Source organism: Ahaetulla prasina, chromosome 3 (genome assembly GCF_028640845.1).
Source record: "Ahaetulla prasina isolate Xishuangbanna chromosome 3, ASM2864084v1, whole genome shotgun sequence".
Lineage (NCBI taxonomy): Eukaryota > Metazoa > Chordata > Lepidosauria > Squamata > Colubridae > Ahaetulla > Ahaetulla prasina.
The window spans coordinates 175601948-175620444 of NC_080541.1; the positions used below are offsets into that span (position 1 = coordinate 175601948).

Below are 18497 nucleotides of genomic sequence, written 5' to 3' on the forward strand. Positions count from 1 at the left end.
AAAAAATAAAAGTTATAAAATCAGAATAAATAGTTACGCTTCCAAAAGAAGCATGTTTAATTTTGAATCTAACTTAGAATTTATTGTTAGTCATTCTCTTAACCCTGTATTGTCAGACTGAAATTATTAAAACATCTTGATATGACATACATTTATTCAAAGATTTTAATTTTAAAAAATTAAGTTACATTAATTTTTATTTTTTCTTTGATTTTTGTGAGTCACCCAGAGTTATTGAAAATTGGGTGGTATGCAGATTTAATAGAGTAGTAATCACCATCATCGTTGTATACTGTGCCAGTACATTATAGCATCCTACGTTCTTGGGAAGAACTTGAACTTGAAGGCCAACACCAGCTAAAGAACTGGCAGCTCTGATTTCACATTTTTGTTTATATAATAGCAACTTTGCCAAAGGTTACCTATATATTACAGAATATTCAGAACTGACACTGGTAAAATTTATGAATCACTTTCTACTGGTGTTTGCTTATTTTTGTAAGCTTTCTAAACAGTTGATTGACTTATTTCTACTTGTGTTACACTTCCATAGTTGAACATAGCTGATAATAGTTTTCTGTTAGAAATGAACTTTTACTACATGTATTTTACAGAAATGGCTTTAGCCTATTTCTTTGTATCCTGGTTTAAAGTATCTGGTATTTATTTGTTTTTTAACTGTGCTAAGGAAAATACAATGTGCTTTGCATTTGAAAAATTTCACTTTCAATTTCTGGCATTTCTCAGTTAAAACCAGTTTTATCAGTACTGGGAAAGTTCTTTTATCAAAAGCCTTGGGAAATTGTTGTCAGAATAGATAGTATAGAGCTAAATGGATCAGTGATCAGACTCTGCATATAACTTGAAATGGCAACTTAATGTTGATAAGATGTAGTTGTTGTATATATTATCTTTGATTATTGTCATGGATGAACCATCTGAAAGAATTGGGGATGTTATCTACAGAAAAGAAGATGAAGGAAAGGCATGAAATTGCATTCAGATACATAGAAAAGATAACTTGGAACGATGATATTTTTCAGAACAAAAAATTGTGGGTTTTTTTGAACAAGTTTTTTTGAATTTTTTTTCTTTTCATCATACATATTTTATGAACAGAATGCTGACCAGGTCACATCCTATACATATATAATCAAAATCATCCTTATAATATATCTTGTATCTTCCCATTTTTCAATATTTATCTCTTTTATACATCCTTTATCACAAATTTATCATTTTTTTCCATCTCTTCTTATTATTCTGCCATATTATTTTCTTTCTATCATTTTTTATCCTGTTAAATTTTATTTTTAAATAACATCACTTTACGCTTTATGCTTCTTCTCTGTTACAATCACTCCAGTTGTTTATATTCTTCCTTCATTTCTGGAAATATCTCTCTAATTCTCTTCCCAATCATGAACAATAAAATATTCATCTTAATTTCCATTATCAGAATTAATAATATTCTTATATTACTTATTTTCACCTTTCCATCTACTGTGGTTTGTCACAAACATGTTCTATTCCTTTTTTTTTACATAGTCACTTTCATGATTTCAGCCTTTTTTTCTTTACAATTAACATTTTTACATTGATATTACAATTCATAATATTGTCAAATTACTTATTTTCACATTTCTATCTATTAAAATTTAATATAGACAAACTATTCATTCATCTTCATATATTTACTTATAGTCCTTTTCCATCATATCTTATTTTTTCCACTTCTACCATATTATTCTTGCATATGTAGTTTTTTTTTATTTTACTTTTTATTCTACCTTTATTTTATAAATAACTCAAGGCAGTAAACATAAGTGATGCCTCTTCCTCCTCCAATTTTTACCCACAACAATAATCCTTTGAAGTGAGTTGGAGAATTGTGACTGTCCAAGAATTGCTATATAGTTACACAAATCTAACAATTCACTTGCTAATTAAACCCATTCTGAGCAAATTAAACAAAGCAAAAATGAGTCATTCCAAATGTTCCTTTTTATATTTCATCTGTTTTTGTTTATTACAAAAGAACAATCCATATTTTGGGAGTATTATTGTATGTTAGTATTTAGGAAGGAATAGAAATATTATAATTCTTTCAGCAAGTTTTGCAGAAGAACATTATAGATTGGAAAAGAATCTGAATCAGATAATGTACTTTTGAATCAATCATAATAAGATTTTTAAAATTAAGTTACTAAAAATAAAGTTGTGAAAGTAAAATTCAGACATATTATGTAAACTGTCTTTCAGTTGGGGGATCTTGCAAAAGTGCGTTATATGAACATAGAGATCTGATAGTCCTTCTATTTGCTATTTATTCCAACACACTTTTAAATCCACCATCCCTATTTTACACTATTGTTACCATTTGCAAATTGTTTCTCACTAGTATTGTTTACCTGCTTTTGAGTTTGGAGTTTCAAAGAGCATCTTTTTCTAAAGATAGCTGAATCCAGAGGATGTCTGGATTCAGACATCCTCTGGCTTTTTCTGCTTCAGAGGCCCTTTACTGCATTTATCGCCCTTAAAACTTTTAATACTCTATGAATTAGCAACTTTTCCCTTTTCCAATACAAAGCAAATAGGTTTCTGGAGTTCCCTTCCAATACATGCCTAGTCCATGTGTTCATCACATGTATTTGCATATTTTTCTGATGACATGCAGAATGCTTTTCTTCACAGACTTCTATGGAGGTGATTATAAGGGAAGATTCAGTTTTAAGATTAATTAGCACATCAAGAGATTTCAAAAGCCTTCTCTTCATTATGTGCCAGATCAGCGCTGCAGAGTGAACCCTAGGTATACAATACTATTTTTTTTAAAAATCCATGAGGTGTTCTTCCAGCAAATTCAGAACTTTCCAGTGATGATCAAGAATTGGAGGTTAAGGAAACTTTATGTCATCTCTGATTTACAGTCACTATGCAAGGTAGGAAAAATCATATTTGGAAGAGCTGATAACTTGATTTCTACAGTTCTTCAATTCTTTACGTAAACAAATATGTAACTTGCTTTTCCACTTTGATAGCCAGTCTTTTCTCTCCCCAAAGCTGTCTAGCAACAAAAGGATTAAAAAAGTTGCAATTAAATTAAAACACTGAGGTAGTACTTTGATTAAGATCTCAGTAAACAGGAAATAAGAAATAAGTGGTCCTTTAATTACTGCCATCTTAGATCATTTATAATTTTATAGGTTAAAAAACTATCATTGAATTATGTTTGGAAAGCATTTTTTAACAGTGAGATATTTCATTTGGTAGATTCTGTTAACTACACTGAGAATTTAGAATTTAAATAAATTTTCACTAAAACTTTATGTGTAATTTGAAATTATGGATCAATATCTCTAAATATCATTTCTGACTGCAAAATTGTTTTCCTAACCATATGAAACAGTTGGAAGTTGTACCTAGTAGCTAGTACATGTATGATCTGTTTAGATTAAGAAATTTTGGGAACTTAATTTCTGTAATAAAGTTGGATTTCCAGTGCATCTTAATATGTTTGTTTCTGAAAAGCTGACACAGGAAAAAAAATGTCATAACTTTGATATTCAGTCAGCATTTTCTATTTTTACAAAGAGGTTGTGAAAGTAAGTTTTGAAAAACAAAAAAGAGGTTTTTAGCATTCCATTCCATAATTAATGACATTTCCTTTGAAAGTGAATATTCCAGAATATAATTATATTAACCATTTTATAATAGCACAAGCACAACCACTTGAAAATAGTTTTCATCAAAGAATCCATATGCTACACTAATCCAGTCCTTGTTCCTAGTTTAAAACTTAACTTTAATTACAAGATAAAGCAGTAGTGTTACTCCCCCCTCCCCCTTATTTTCATATTTTTTCTGGACTCTTAATTTGAGGATGCATTTGATTTTGGGAATCCTGAGGAAGTGAACAGCAGTTTAGACTCTGACCCTTCCTGATTCATTCGGTCTGATATACTGGACAATTTTTGTGGGAAGGGGTAGAGAAAGTGAATGGATAATAGGTTATCTTTGAGGAGACTGAAATTGAGGCGGAATGACCTTCATGCTTCTGTTTGATCTGTCTTTAGCTTTTGATAATATCAATCATGCTATCTTTTTGAGACATCTGGGAGGGGGGTATTGTTTTCTTCTCCTTTCTGAAGAGACAGCTTCATTGTATGGTGGGAAAAGACTGAGGCCTGTGCCCCTCAATTGTGGGATGCCACAGGGCTCAGTGTTCTCCTACTTCTGTTTATTATATACATGACACCACAGCAAAATATGTTGGTACAAGCCTAGATTTTATTGATATGTTGATGATATCCAACTTGACTCCTAGATCAGAGGTTCCCAATCTTTTTCGGTTTGCGGCTCCCATAACACTTCGGATTTTTTCCGCGGCTCCCTTAATAGGTACATCTGATTTTTTTTTAATTTTAAGGATTTGGAAATCTACTTTTTAGATCGTTAAGGTTAGGTTAATTGAAAAATAAATTAAATACGAGCTTTAAATTCACAATTTATTGAACATCGTTTAATGATTTAAAATTATTAATGGGATGGATGGGCTTGTTGTTCGCTGCACAACTTCTCAAATCTTGGAGTAAAATTGGAAATAGCGACTCTCATTTCTTGCTCGAGGTTAATTTTTGAGCGATATTTACTTTTTATTACCGCGACTGCCGAAAACCCAGCTTCGCACAAATAGGACGTTGCAAAAGGAATTAATATTCTTAGGGCTTTGCAACTATTATTCAAGTTTAATAAGAATTTGTCCATTTTAGGGTGATCAGAAAAATAGCTTTTGAAAAGTAACTTAACCACCATTAAGCAATGCCCTACTGGGGAATGACCGCCTCCAAAACTTTTCGAAGCCGCGCCCTCATGAGTAAGCCGCCGTCTGCATGACAGTAAACGCAGGCAATAACAGAGGAGGGTCTGCCCGTCTGGATTTGCTGATGGACGCGCCGTCTCCTTTGATGGGAGCGGCCTCTGCGGAACTTTCCCAGGCGTGGGGGTCCCTGCTTCGGTCTCGGAGTTTGGCCTCTCGCGATCCCCTTGTTCCCTCGGGTCTCCGCCTTGTGGAGGAGGTGGCTGTTCTCGCCTCCAGCCTGGCTCACCTGGGAGGAACCAACGGGGTGGTTTTGCTATTTTCTGCGCAGCCCCTCTTTCCCGATGCCGTCGAGCGTGGTGGCCGCGGCCGTGTTGGGCAGCGTGTCGGGTGGTCTGGGAGGCCAGTGGCGTCGCGGGCAGACTGGAGGGGAGGTGCGCCGTTGCTTCGTCAGGCGGCGGGTCTGGGCGGGCGCTGTGGTTCAGGCGGGCGGGCGGGGCCGGAGCTCGCGCTTCTCCTTTGGTCCGTCGTCGGCGTCTGCCGTCTTCCTGCCTGCTGTGGCCTGCCCCGCTGGGGGTGTGGGTGCGGCTGCGCGGGGGTCCCTTGGCTTTTGGAGTTGTCCCGAGTTGCGGTGTGCGAGTCCCGGTCGCTGCGGCCGTGTCCGGCTTTGTACGTCTGGGATCTCGCGGCACCGCGTGTGGAGCGGACGCTGCTTCTTCGCGGCGCCCTTGTGGCGGTGGCGCGGCTCCCTGGGGAGCCGCGGCTCACACTTTGGGAATCACTGTCCTAGATGATTCTGTCAAAGTACTCTCCACTCTGGAGGTTGTCTGGAACTGAATGGGGAGGAACAAGTTAAGATTCTCCATCAGCAAGATGGAGTGGTTTTGTGCTTGAAGGCCTAATAATTTCAGTGAGATTCGATTGGTAGATCTGGAAAAGATTGAATTTTCCAAAATAGAGCTGATTTTTAGGAAGATAGGGGTGCTCTTGTATTCATAGCTCCTGCTCAAAGAGCAAGTGACAGCTGTGGCCAAGAGAGCTTTTGCACAGCTCCATATTGTGCAGCAATTGCAGGCTTTTCTGGAAGGGGAGGAATTAGTCTTAGTCATTAATGCCTGAATTATCTCTTGATTGGACTACTATTGTAATGCACATCATATGGGGTGCCTTTAAAAATATTTGGAAAATGTAACTGGTTCAGAATACAGTAGCAAGACTAGTTTTAGATACATTTTATGGCCTCCACAAGACATCTCTACTGTAAGAGCTGCACTGGCTGCCATTTAGCTTTCAGGTGCAATTCAAGATGCTGTCTGTCACCTTTAAAAGCCATCCAAAGGTCATAGTCTAGGTATATTTAGGACTGCTTTCTCCCAGTATGTCTGTCCTCTATAAGGTCTATCGTGGGGCTTATTTCATATGCCCTTGATTGGAGACTACCATTTCATGGATCATAGAAGCATGACTTTTCAGTCAGTATCCCTCTTATGGAATATTATCTCCTCCCCCAACATTCAAATAGTTCCCTGTCCTTAAGCTTTGAAAATCTGGCTGTTTTGTCTAACTGAAGGGCCAGTTCTCTATTACCATCCTTCCTGAGAATTAATTTTGTCTGCATGTATCTACTTAGATGTACATTATTATATTTTGTTTCAAAATTTGATTTGCATTGTTTGTTATCCCAATTATGTACTGATGAATCGTGTGCTCCTCACAGTAGGCTAATTGGAATGGCTTATAAACCTGGTAAATAAATAAAATAAACTCACTCCTGCTAGTAGGCAACTCAGTGCTCAGAATTAACTGCAATTCAAGAAAGATTTTCATAAATACTAACTTTTTATTATTAAAAGAATGGTATTTGAGAATGTAAAGTAGCACTTCCTTTGTAAGATTATTTTTCAGAATTATTTCCTATTTTTATTTTTGAAATATATTTTCAGTTCAATGAAAAGTTCCAGAATTTAGTATTGTCCTGAACTAAATGATAGATGTATATCTGCAGTCATCTAAGATGACATAGTTCAAAGCTGTTTTCACAAAAGCAATATAAAATACTAAGAACTCATTTGCATATGATATAACTTACCAACAATTTGGTTTTCAGGTTTCATGATACTTAATTTGGACCTCCATTTTCAAATTCAGTTTATAAAATTCTGAAAATGGCATTGGCTGTGTTAGAAAATGGCTAGGTAACATAAGGAATAGCAGTTACTAAAATGGCAAAAATACCACAGAAACATTTGACAGAGGTTACTTGTCTGATGTTAAAAGAAAAGCAACATATTGCCCAAGAACTGAATGGTGGCAGTAATGTCTAACACCAGCAGTCCCCAATCTTTCTGGCTCTGTGAACTGGCAGAAGTGGTGGCATTGGGAGGGGGAGCGGCAGTGGTGGTTTGCTCCCAGTTCTGTCCAGTTCTGTAGAACCGGTAGTAAAAGCAGCGGGAGGCTCTGCCCACTGGCCCAGATGTCATAATTGACGAACTGCGCATGCACTCCCATTACAAACTGGTGGTAAGCGTAAGTAGAACCCACCTCTGTGGAGGGGGGATGGTTTCATGGAATTTTCTGCCACTTGCACGGCCTGGTTTCCAATGGGCCACAGCCCAGTATGTACTAGGCTAAGGACCAGAGGTTGAGGATCCCTGGTCTAAACCATAAAGTAGAAAACCAGTTCATTGTTGGTTCTTATTCACACTCATTCCTCAGACTCCATTCTTTATTCTTCCTTCTGCTCCTGGGCTGCATGATTCTGTTTCACTCATTGTGACCTCTCCATTCTGACCATTTGTTCCTCACTGCAGGAACTGTTTCTTCTCCTTCTCCCTTTTTTATTATTATTATTATTATTTTTGGAAAGTGGTTACGAAACAACGGAGCTCTGGATTCCTTTCACTTTGAATAATATTTTATGTACATGTAAGACCAAAGTTCAGCTGCTATCTAGCCAGAAAAAAATGATTTTAGAAAATACATAAATAAATAAATTCTCTTTTCTCCAATTCTTCCTAAAAAAAGAAAGAAGGGAGGGTTGGTGAGCAACTAAGAAGATGTGTTCATATGTAGTAATACCTATAAATGCCATATAATTACATTCCAGTATATAAAACCAATACTTTCAATTAATGTAACATTTTAAAATAAATAGGTCATACCTTTTCTAATTTTATTATGATGTTTTATTATTACTGCATGTAAAATTATGTTTATTCTTTTGACTGCAAATCTTTAGAATTGTTTATCACTGTTTAACAAAGAATTGTTTGGTACTCTGCTTAAAATGAGGGGTGGTATACTTATCTATATCCACTTATTATTCCAGTTCTAATTTATTAACAACTTTTTATCATACAGGTAGTCCTCAACTTATTACCACAATTGAGTCCAAAATTTCTGTTGCTAAGTGAAACATTTTTTAAGTTTTGCCCCATTTTATGATCTTTCTTGGCACAGTTAAGTGAATCACTGCCCTTATTAAATTAGTAATACAGGTGTTAAATGAATCTGGCTTCCCCATTGACTTTGCTTATCAGAAGGTCGCGAAAGGAGATCCCATGACTCCTGGACACCGCCACCATCATAAATATAAGTAAATTGAGAAGCGTCTGAATTTTGATCACATGACCATGAGAATGTTGTAATGGTCATAACTGTGAAAAATGGTCATAAGACTTTTTCATAAAAAGTTTAAACTTTTTATGAAAATGTGAACAATAAATTACATACATTCTGAAACTTCTACATATATTTAAATATAGTACAATTGGAATTTATTTCCTATTTTCAAATACACTAGTTCATTATTTATACTTAAACTTACATACATAGCAGTATATTTGATTGTAGAACAGTTGCGTAATGTTTTGGAACTGGTGTCATCCAATATTTCTAATTTTTAAAAACTGTGTATGTACTGTAATGATTAAAAAATAATGAAGCCCTACAAAATCCACTGTTTCTGATTTAAGATTTTACTCCTGTTTTGTAGGTTTATGGGTGTCTGTGTACATCAAGGACAATTGCATGCCCTTACTGAGGTAAGCTGATTACCTCCTTCCCTCAGCTTTGCAAAATTTCTTATGGTGATGCTAAACAATGTATTTAGAATTCATTATTGGCCAAGTGTGATTGGACACACAAGGAATTTGTCTTGGTGCATACACTCTCGGTGTATATAAAAGAAAAGATACATTCATCAAGAAACATAAGCTACAACACTTAATGATAGTCATAGGGTACAAATAAGCAATCAAGAAACAATATCAATATCAATATAAATCGTAAGGATACAAGCAACAAAGTTACAGTCATACAGTTATAAGTGGAAGGAGATGGGTGATGGGAATGATGAGAAGATTAATAGTAGTGCAGACTTAGTAAATAGTTTGACAGTGTGAGGGAATTATTTGTCTAGCAGAGTGGTAGTGTTCAGGAAAAAACTGTTCTTGTGTCTAGTTGTTCTGGTGTGCAGTGCTCTATAGCGTCGTTTTGAGGGTAGGAGTTGAAACAGTTTATGTCCAGGATGTGAGGGGTCTGTAAATATTTTCGCAGCCCTCTTTTTGACTTGTATAGTATACAGGTCCTCAATGGAAGGCAGGTTGGTAGTAATTATTTTTTCTGGTGTTTTAATTATCCTCTGAAGTCTGTGTCTTTCTTGTTGGGTTGCAGAACCAAACCAGACAGTTACAGAGGTGCAGATGACAGACTCAATAATTCTTCTGTAGAACTGGATCAGCAGCTCCTTGGGCAATCTTTGTTATTGTGTTAGGACTTGCTCAAATAATGCCCATTTCTGAGTAAATCGGAGCAATTTTATCCTCCAGATGCATAGAAAATTCCTCAGAACAGCTCTGCAATTATTTTTCTAAGTCATCCTTCTCAGTAGGTTTCAGGGTTCTCTGTCTCACACATAGATATCATGTGAGTGAGTGTGTGTGTGTAAATATCAGTCAGGCAGATAAAGCTTTATAGAATGATTGCAGCTGCTGTATTTAATCTGGCATGAACACATTTTTAAATTTCCTATCAAAATAGAAAATTGCCAGCATTATGGTTGAATCATTTTTACTACTTCCGATTATATCATATGGCATTGAACTGAAATATCTCTTAAAGGCAACATAATTTTTAGAATATAAAGAGGGATATGAGCATTTCATAGCTACATAGCATTCCTATAAATGACTGTATATCATTATTGTAGTAAGTAGTATTAATATATAGTTGCAATGTATTTTGTATTGGTGTGTATAGATTCTGTTTTTCTTTTTTTAATTGATTCTTTTTTAGCCATTCTTTTAACGGATCTTTTATTTTTATGTATGATGCTATGCAACGATATGAATGGCTTCTTCTGTTCTTAGTTCCTTACATTTGTGTTTTGCCAGAAGACTTGCAGCCCATAATAAAATGCTTAATTTAGGCTTTTTTTTTTGTTTTTTTTGTTTACATTTATACCCCGCCCTTCTCCGAAGACTCAGGGCGGCTTACAGTGTATAAGGCAATAGTCTCATTCTATTTGTATATTTTTACAAAGTCAACTTATTGCCCCCCCCCCAACAATCTGGGTCCTCATTTTACCTACCTTATAAAGGATGGAAGGCTGAGTCAACCTTGGGCCGGGCTCGAACCTGCAGTAATTGCAGGCTACTGTGTTCTTAATAACAGGCTTTTACCAGCGTGAGCTAAACCGGCTTGTAGGCTGAACATTAGGAAGATGCTTTGAGACTTTTTGATAAGGATCTTTATGTTTAGAAAAGATCTTGGATTTGTGAATTGTAACATAATCTTAAGGCACTTGAATGAGAGATCCTAAAGAAGGACCATTTTTCCCAAGAGAGTCATTTCTATCATTCAGGCCTCTTGCCGTCCGTCAAGGAACCCCATATATGAAGCCATATGGTCCTCCTTTTGCCGCTGGTGCACCAAGATAAGGCTCATTCCTATGTCAGCGTCCGTCCCATATGTCTTGGGGGGACTAGCCACAAACACTCTCCATAGACAGGTAGCAGCATTGGCTACTATCCTGACCTGCAACAGTGCGTTGACTCTCTCACAACATCTGAGGGTGCGTAGCTGCTTAAAAGGGGCATCAAACTTTAGCCGCCAACGGTCCATAGATACTCATTTTGGGACCTATCTCTATTGTTGCAGGCACTCACTTCTCCTCCGTTCAAGCCATTAGGGTCTGCCAGTCTCAAGTTCCCCATCTTCACCTTTCTAATCACAATTACATCTGCTAGACAAATTTCTGAACTGGCAGCCCTTTCAGTATGTAAGGTTTGTTTATCTTTCACCCAAATAGAGTCATACTACGCCCAAAATCAACACCTGGTTTCATAGGGCCCAGGAGGTAATTCTCCCGGATTTTTGTCCACCTTCCAGACATCCCAGAGAACGACGGTGGCACTCATTAGATGTACGCAGAGCCCTGCACAAATACATTAGCAGAACAGTTTCCTTTAGGAAAACTGAATCGCTATTTGTCTCATTTTAACCCCAGTCCATGGGCCCAAAAGCGTTGTGGCTCCAGCCCCCGAACCTGGCCCCATGCCCGAAAGTGACTCTGAGAGTGAGGGGGAAGGGCCGGTAAGGCTTACCCAGAAGCACCGATTCCTTTGGCCCAGCTCCAGGAGCCAGAACCAGGCCAGTTGGAGGACGTAATGAGGCCGACACCCCCTGATTCCTCCCTTCCTCAGGCTATGCCTTCAGATGCAGCTGATAATCATACTAATCCAGCCTGGATCGATCGACCCGCGCTTCAGAAGATTAGAGAGGCGGCGTCATCAAAGGGAAGGATGGGGCAGGAGCCCCACCCCACAGGATATATAAGGAGCTTTGGGACTGCTCTCAGGTCCACGGGAAGCAAATTAGCTGAACTGTGTCGAAGTGAGCTGAAGTCTTAATCCGTTTGAACTTTTTGGCAGGCAGTTGCGTTTTCTCGGCCAGGACTGATAGGAGCCGTGAACCCACTGGCTGTAGGCCAGCTCGTTACTCAAGAGTGAGGACAGAGACAGAACAAAAAGTCACTCCATCTACCATTGGTCGCTGGCTCAAGACATGCATAGTATTGGCCTATGACCATCAGAACAGGCCACAGCCCAGCCATATTACGGTGCAGTCAACAAGGAGTGCAGCCACCATGGTGGCTTTGGCTACACAAGCTTCTATCCTGGAAATTTGCAGGGCGGCTACCTGGGCGTCACCCTCACCTTTCATCAACAACTATAAAATTAATCAGTTAATTAATCGGCCAAGGCAGTGTTTGGAAGAAGGCAGTGTTCGGAAGAAGATTGCTACAAAAGGTTCTTCCAGTTGTGGGAACCCTGGACCCATCTGTTTCCCACCCTGGGGATAATTAGCTTGGGTATATCCCATTGCTTGGACTCTCTAAGCAGCGCACAGGAGAATGAACGTTGGACTTACCTGAACGTTCATTCTATCTGTGCTGAATGAGAGTCCAACCCCTCCCTGGTTCGGTAAGAGTACAGGGTACAGGAGCGGATGAATTTCCTTTACAGGTTACACCTCTCCAGCACCATCTTATCATTAAAGAAACTGGAGTCCAGCCAGGAGGAGGAGGTGTGGCCAAACAAACAAATTTTAACTCAGTCTCTGGCCAATCAGATGAGGTTAACACCCATTGCTTGGATTATCACGCAGCGCACATAGAACAAACGTTCAGGTAAGTCCAACGTTCATTCTGTAGAATTTATCTGAAATTCTACTTTCTCTGGAATTTACCTGGAATTCTTATACTGATTATTATACAACAAATCTGAAACCACAGTAATTAGAGGCTTGGTATTTTGTCTAAAAGTTATCAGAAGTAATTAAAAGTTGCAGCTGTTAATGTACTTCACTAAAAAAACAAACTATGGAACAGAAATCCAAAATAAAGCTTAGTTAAAAATGAATTGATGCTTTTGGTGGTACTATTATTGTTTTAACACTTCTTTACTTAGTTACTTGACTTTTCTTCTGTCATTATCTTTTCCTAATTTTTATTTGCTTTAAAGGTCCTTAGAGCTATCTTCAAATTGAAACTGTAGTTAAAGGATGACAGTATATAATCATAATATGGCATATAATCTTCATTATATTCTCAGAAGCCCCATAAGAAAATCACTTTAGATGATTGGCCTGAGAGGGAAAAGAGATAGTGTTTGTATGTGCTTTCTCTTTACCAATGCAGTTGTGAGAAATGCCTCTCATAAGCATGGCCTTTGACAGAAAAGTTTTTCTACTATAGTAAACTGATCCTAGGATTGAGGGAGAATGCTGTCAATTTCATTTGGGGGTGGGATGTGTAGTACATGTGACTTTATTATTTACTGAAGTAGCACATGCGTCTTCTGTAAAACGAATTAGGGAAAAGAATTACAAAATTAAAAAGATTTTTATCTCTTCAATTAGATGGAAGGCAAAAATATATATATCATAAAATGATTTTATTACATTTATTCTAAATCTTGTAAATACCATTGCATTGAATGCAGAAATTGTGTAGTGCAAAAAAGTGGCAAAGTTTTCCCAAAGTACAAACAGTAGATAATGTGACAATGGGAGGTCCTATTTAACAGAAACATTCTGAGCGCTGGTAATAGTTGCTTTGATATTTCTGGGAGATGTGGATAGACTTGTGTCTTTAACGCAAGCATCTCTTCAGAATCAAGTGATTTGGTGGCAGATACATACTGCTTAGTTTGCACTGAATCAGGAAAAAATCTGGACCATGTTCACCAGTATTAAATGAAATATTCATTATCGTATGAGAGCACTTTTGTTTGAAACAAAGTCATGCTGTAGTTTAAAAAAACCTTAGTATTATTTTTGGCTTGGATACTGTCTTCAAATGATTCAGATACTTTAGTGGTGAAGTCTCTTGAGATCTTAATGCATATTTCATGAAATTAATTTTAGTAACTGTCATGGCCTTTTGAAAAAGTTGAACAGAGTTTACCGCTTGTACTGCAAAAATAGAAGCTATTTTATTACTGAAATGTGATGGTCTTTTTCTTATTCAAGATTTATCTGTTGAATGTATATATGGGTGCCTGATTTAAGAAAAAAACTAAATGAAAGGTTTTTACAAAAGCACTGTTGAAGTGTTTGTCATTTTTTTTCACAATAAACTAGTAAACTGTGATCCTGTGATTCCTGGGGAAAGCATCACAGAGCTTTAAATGATATTGATCTTCCTCTCCTCAGGCACAGAGGTTCTTCGATGAGGGTGAGAAGTTGTGGGGAGGTGGGAAATGGAAGATAGATAGATTAGACATGAACAATTAAGAAATAGAGGGAGTGATGATTAGTATCCTATTTTCTTAATGAAAGCTATTGTTGGAAGAAATGTCCATCTGGGTTCAGTTCCAAGTGGGAAGAAAGACACTGGAAACATGGAGGCTGATTGGAAAGATGGTTTAATGGTAGACAGGACCACATGGTTTGAGGTCCTGGGCAATCGAGCATACGAGAGAGAGAGAGAGAGAGAGATTTATACCCTTCCTTGGGCATTGAACTTGCTTCCTGTTCCTGTGAAAGAAATGTCAGACTCCCATGGGACCATTTAGGGGTAACTTTGTAGGTTGACTTGAGTCCCAGGCTTGGTTGAATCTTGCTGGGTGATGCAATGAAGAGGCTTTGGGCAATTCCTGTTGTGGCTTAACGGCTTTGTCCTGGTTTGGATCTTGAGTGAGGGCTAATCCTATCACCCTGGAGCTGAAGGTCTTTTGCTTGTAGATAAGATGGCCCAGTCTTTTGTCATGTAAATAAGCTGGCACCAAAATATCTGCTGGGGCTGAGTTTCTGTATCCCTTAAGAATTCTATTTCTCTTTTAGGGGAAATATTCTGCCTTTTTAATAGAAGGGTGGGTGCTAACTTTCTACACTATCCTGAATGGCATTTTTTAAAAAGAGGTTCTGCCTTAAAAATCCTCTATAATATTTTTGGCCATTTCATATTCTTAACATATCCAAAGCATAATAGGCCAGCCCAGGAACTAATTTAAATGAATCCATGAGCTTTTTTAAATCAATGGACGTTTTAGATTTGTTTTAGAAATGGACTTCTGTGCTACATTATGAACTGAAAGTTTGAAACTGTTTCTTCCAGAAGATATTAGCTATGTTCATTCAGTGAACCTAACTGAATAGCTTCTTGACCTAATTTAATTTTTCAATATAAATTGTTTTATTTTTATCCACTAAAATTATGTACTGAATAAGTTTGATTTAATTGCTTCACAAAGTAGCAGAAGGCATATCCTATCTAACCTCTAGATAATGGTTTCATACTTAGCAAGAGCTTCAAAGTTATCTGAACTGTACAATATGTCCTATAAATCAGTTTGGCAGTAATCATCGCAAAAGCAAGAGCCTGCAATTCATGCTATAAATTGTTGCAAAGAGGAGTAGTCATGGTGGCACTGTTTCCTGCTTAAAAAGCTGTGAAGATATGAGTCATCAAAGATTGTTTCCCTATAATGAGAATTTTTAGGGAAATTTAAAATAACTACATCTACAAGATTAAATATGTGGACTATGTGTCTCAACTGTTTGCAGGATGTAATGCCTACAGTCTGTGAGTGGCCTGTCATTCTTGTTCCTTGCCTCTGTAAAGATGCAAGGTCTACACAGATGGATACATTTTAGGATCATCTATGTAGTTTCTTATTGGAAAGAATGCTTACTGCATCCCCTATCTCCCTACTCTGTTTTGATCATCCCTAGTCATGGAAAAATCCAGGAATGCTGCTTTGCCAGCATAAAACTCTCTGCTATGTGAAATACACTCCAACAACAAAGCTGATTTGGCAGAAGTAGTGGAGAAGCTTTTCTAGCTTTTTAGTGAGCTTGTTAATTGGTTCACAATGAATTCTTCCTTTGAAAGAGTCCCGTGACTGCCTAGTGCCTCCACAACACCTCTACACAATACCTGTTATTGCTGCCTCTGGGAGTGAATGTTTAATACGGCACTATATAGATACAGGAAGAGAGATAGATAAATGCCTGTTAGGGGAAGGAATTGGTAACTCCATAAATGTCATGCATATAAAACATGAAATGGTGAGCAAAGGTTGCTTTCATTGTGAAAGAGAATTGGGCTTTAACACATTGATTAGCTGCAATTGGATGTTTTTTTGCATTCAGCTATTGGATAATTTAGGCTGAGAAGTCATTGGATGAAAGTATTGTTCATGAATTGCATTGTCACAGAAAATAGGGAAGTGTGAATCGCAGTTGATGAGGATTGCAGGAGACAAAGTATGTACAATAGTGTTGAAATTATTTGCAGATCAAAGGGGTTGCAGTATACCAGAGTTCCTTTGTGGAGCAAGCTGTTTTGTAGTTTCACCTCCATTATGAGTCATTTCAGATGTAATATTAAATTATAACATGCGGAAGAACATCCCAACAAGCTATTTCTTCTCCTCCCCTCTTTACATGGAGTTTTTCCTCAATTTCTAGTTTTCGCTAATCTATTTCAAGCCACAGTTTGAGAACATGGATTGAAATGGATTTGGGAATCATAATTTGGTAATGAGTACTAAGTATTGTATATAATGAAATAAGTAGCAGGATAATTATATGAAAAGCATGCAAGATCACAAGAGTCTTGGTTGCCAGTTGTGATGCTAATACTTCTTAACTGAGTCATAGTTTATTCAGATTCTCCCAATTGCTCAAAAGATAGATTTTATCTTCTTTCAGTAAGATGGTGAACAACAGTAATTTTTTTCCTAAAAAGAATAGTCTTTAATCTGTCTAATGTTTGATTTTGTGTACTTTTATTTAAAATAATATGGCATATTTGGTCATTTTAGCCACCCAGACTTATTAATAGATGGCCTCATATATTGAAATTAAAAATAAACATATACATAAATAAATACGTATGTGTTTCAACTGCAATCTAATTTTCTTCTATGTAAGCATTTAAGGTTTATTCTAAAAGGAAGAAGTCTCCAAGCCTCAGACAGTACTGTTTTGAAAACTTTATATTCCCTATTCTGCAACTTTGAACGTTCACTGTGTTTTATTACTTATGAGTAAGTCAACCCATAGAGTGAATCCACCCATATTATTTTAACACCATTATTGTCTTGGAAGTTTGCACATCTCTTAGAGTTCTTGTAATATAGTCTGTCACATGATTAGTATTGGTGGTATGCCATCTTAGGGTGTTCTCAAAACACTCAAATGTCAATTTCAATAGGACTCTGTCCATTTTTTTAGCATGAATTAGATGGCTGATGCTTGAAGGTTTAATACATAAGAACATCTCATAAGAATGTATGAGTGCTCAAAGGTCTAGCAATTAAAATGTGTACTCATAATTATGTACATCTTTATTAGTTAAATAGATGATGCCTGAAATAAGTCTGTATTCACGCTGTTGGACATTGTGATTCCTTCCAATTTTAGAAATGCATAAATCATCTTTAATATGAATTTAGTGCCATGCACCTAAACATTCAGGGTGGTGGCATCTCTACCTATAGCTGCAAAACATGTGTCATTATTCCTGTAGAAATAATTATTGACTTCTTTCCTGATACATTGATTTATGTATAATTGATTCACATTATGTTTCCTTGATATCATGCCATACATATTAGGAATCTTGTGGAAAAAATTAAGAGGCCAAGCCATTTAATGTACATATGAGTCAGTTCACAATGTCTGCTATACCTTCTGTTGCTACTGTTCATTCAGTTAACAGCTGTATATTCTTCCACATGAATAGAGGTGTGAAAGTCTACTAGAACATTCCAACATATCACAAAAAATAGTGACCCATCAAACAGTTTATATGCTGCCTCAATCCTAAAAGGATAACAAAATAGCTGTAAGCCTAATTCATTTAAATCAAAAATTGCCTTTTGGAGTGTTAATTTTTAATACCATGCTTTTTCCTAAAATAAAACTTATTAAGCCAATGTACTGCAATTGTTTAAGCATAAACAATAGAACAGTAAAATAGCAATGTTTTTATTACTATTTCATTAAGCAACCGGGTCCAACACCCCTCTAACAAAGAAAATATGGTATCATGGCTTAGTTTAAATAAAGATCTTGCTATGTATGGGTTTTTTCCCCTTAAGTTTTCATAGTCTAAGCATGAATATGTGAGTTATATAGACTTGATTTTGGAACCAAGAATACATTTTCTAAACCACTACCTATTATAGGAATATATATATAATACAGATCTTAAATGATAAGATCCAAATTAATACGTTGCGACACATGAGTAGGTAAAGATACAAACTATGGCTCTCCAATTATTTCATTTTTCCTCCTGTCTCAGGCAGTGAGCTCAGCAAAATTGGGGCAGATATAGTTGGATGGGCCCAAAGCTTCTCAAAGATAATCAGCATGAAATCAAAGGGTTGGGCAGAAAATGTACTGTAAAGACAGTTCAAGTGTCAATCAAGCATCTATTCAAAGTTTCAGACCGATATGTGCAAAAGTCAGAGTACAAACCAGGGGTGAAATGCTCCCGGCTCGGACCGACTCACACGATCCGATAGCGATGGTGGCTGCTGGTTCGGAGGACCGGTAGCAAAAATCCCTGGCCCTGCCCCCCTGCCTCTGCTGAGCTACACCATCTGCAGAGGGTTTTTTTTGTTTTTTTTTTACTTTTAAAAGCCGGTTTTGCTTCAGCCGA

The 18497-nt window shown here is 37.0% G+C and overlaps 1 protein-coding gene across 3 annotated transcripts in view; it reads left to right on the forward strand.

The window, feature by feature from the left end:
• TESK2 (testis associated actin remodelling kinase 2) overlaps positions 1–18497 on the forward strand; it is a 60126-nt gene that overhangs the window by 16848 nt on the left and 24781 nt on the right. For all 3 annotated transcript variants that reach the window (XM_058178550.1, XM_058178549.1, XM_058178551.1), the window contains exon 4: positions 8814–8862. In XM_058178550.1, the coding sequence (XP_058034533.1) occupies positions 8814–8862 (49 nt within the window). The remainder of the gene's footprint in view (positions 1–8813; positions 8863–18497) is intronic.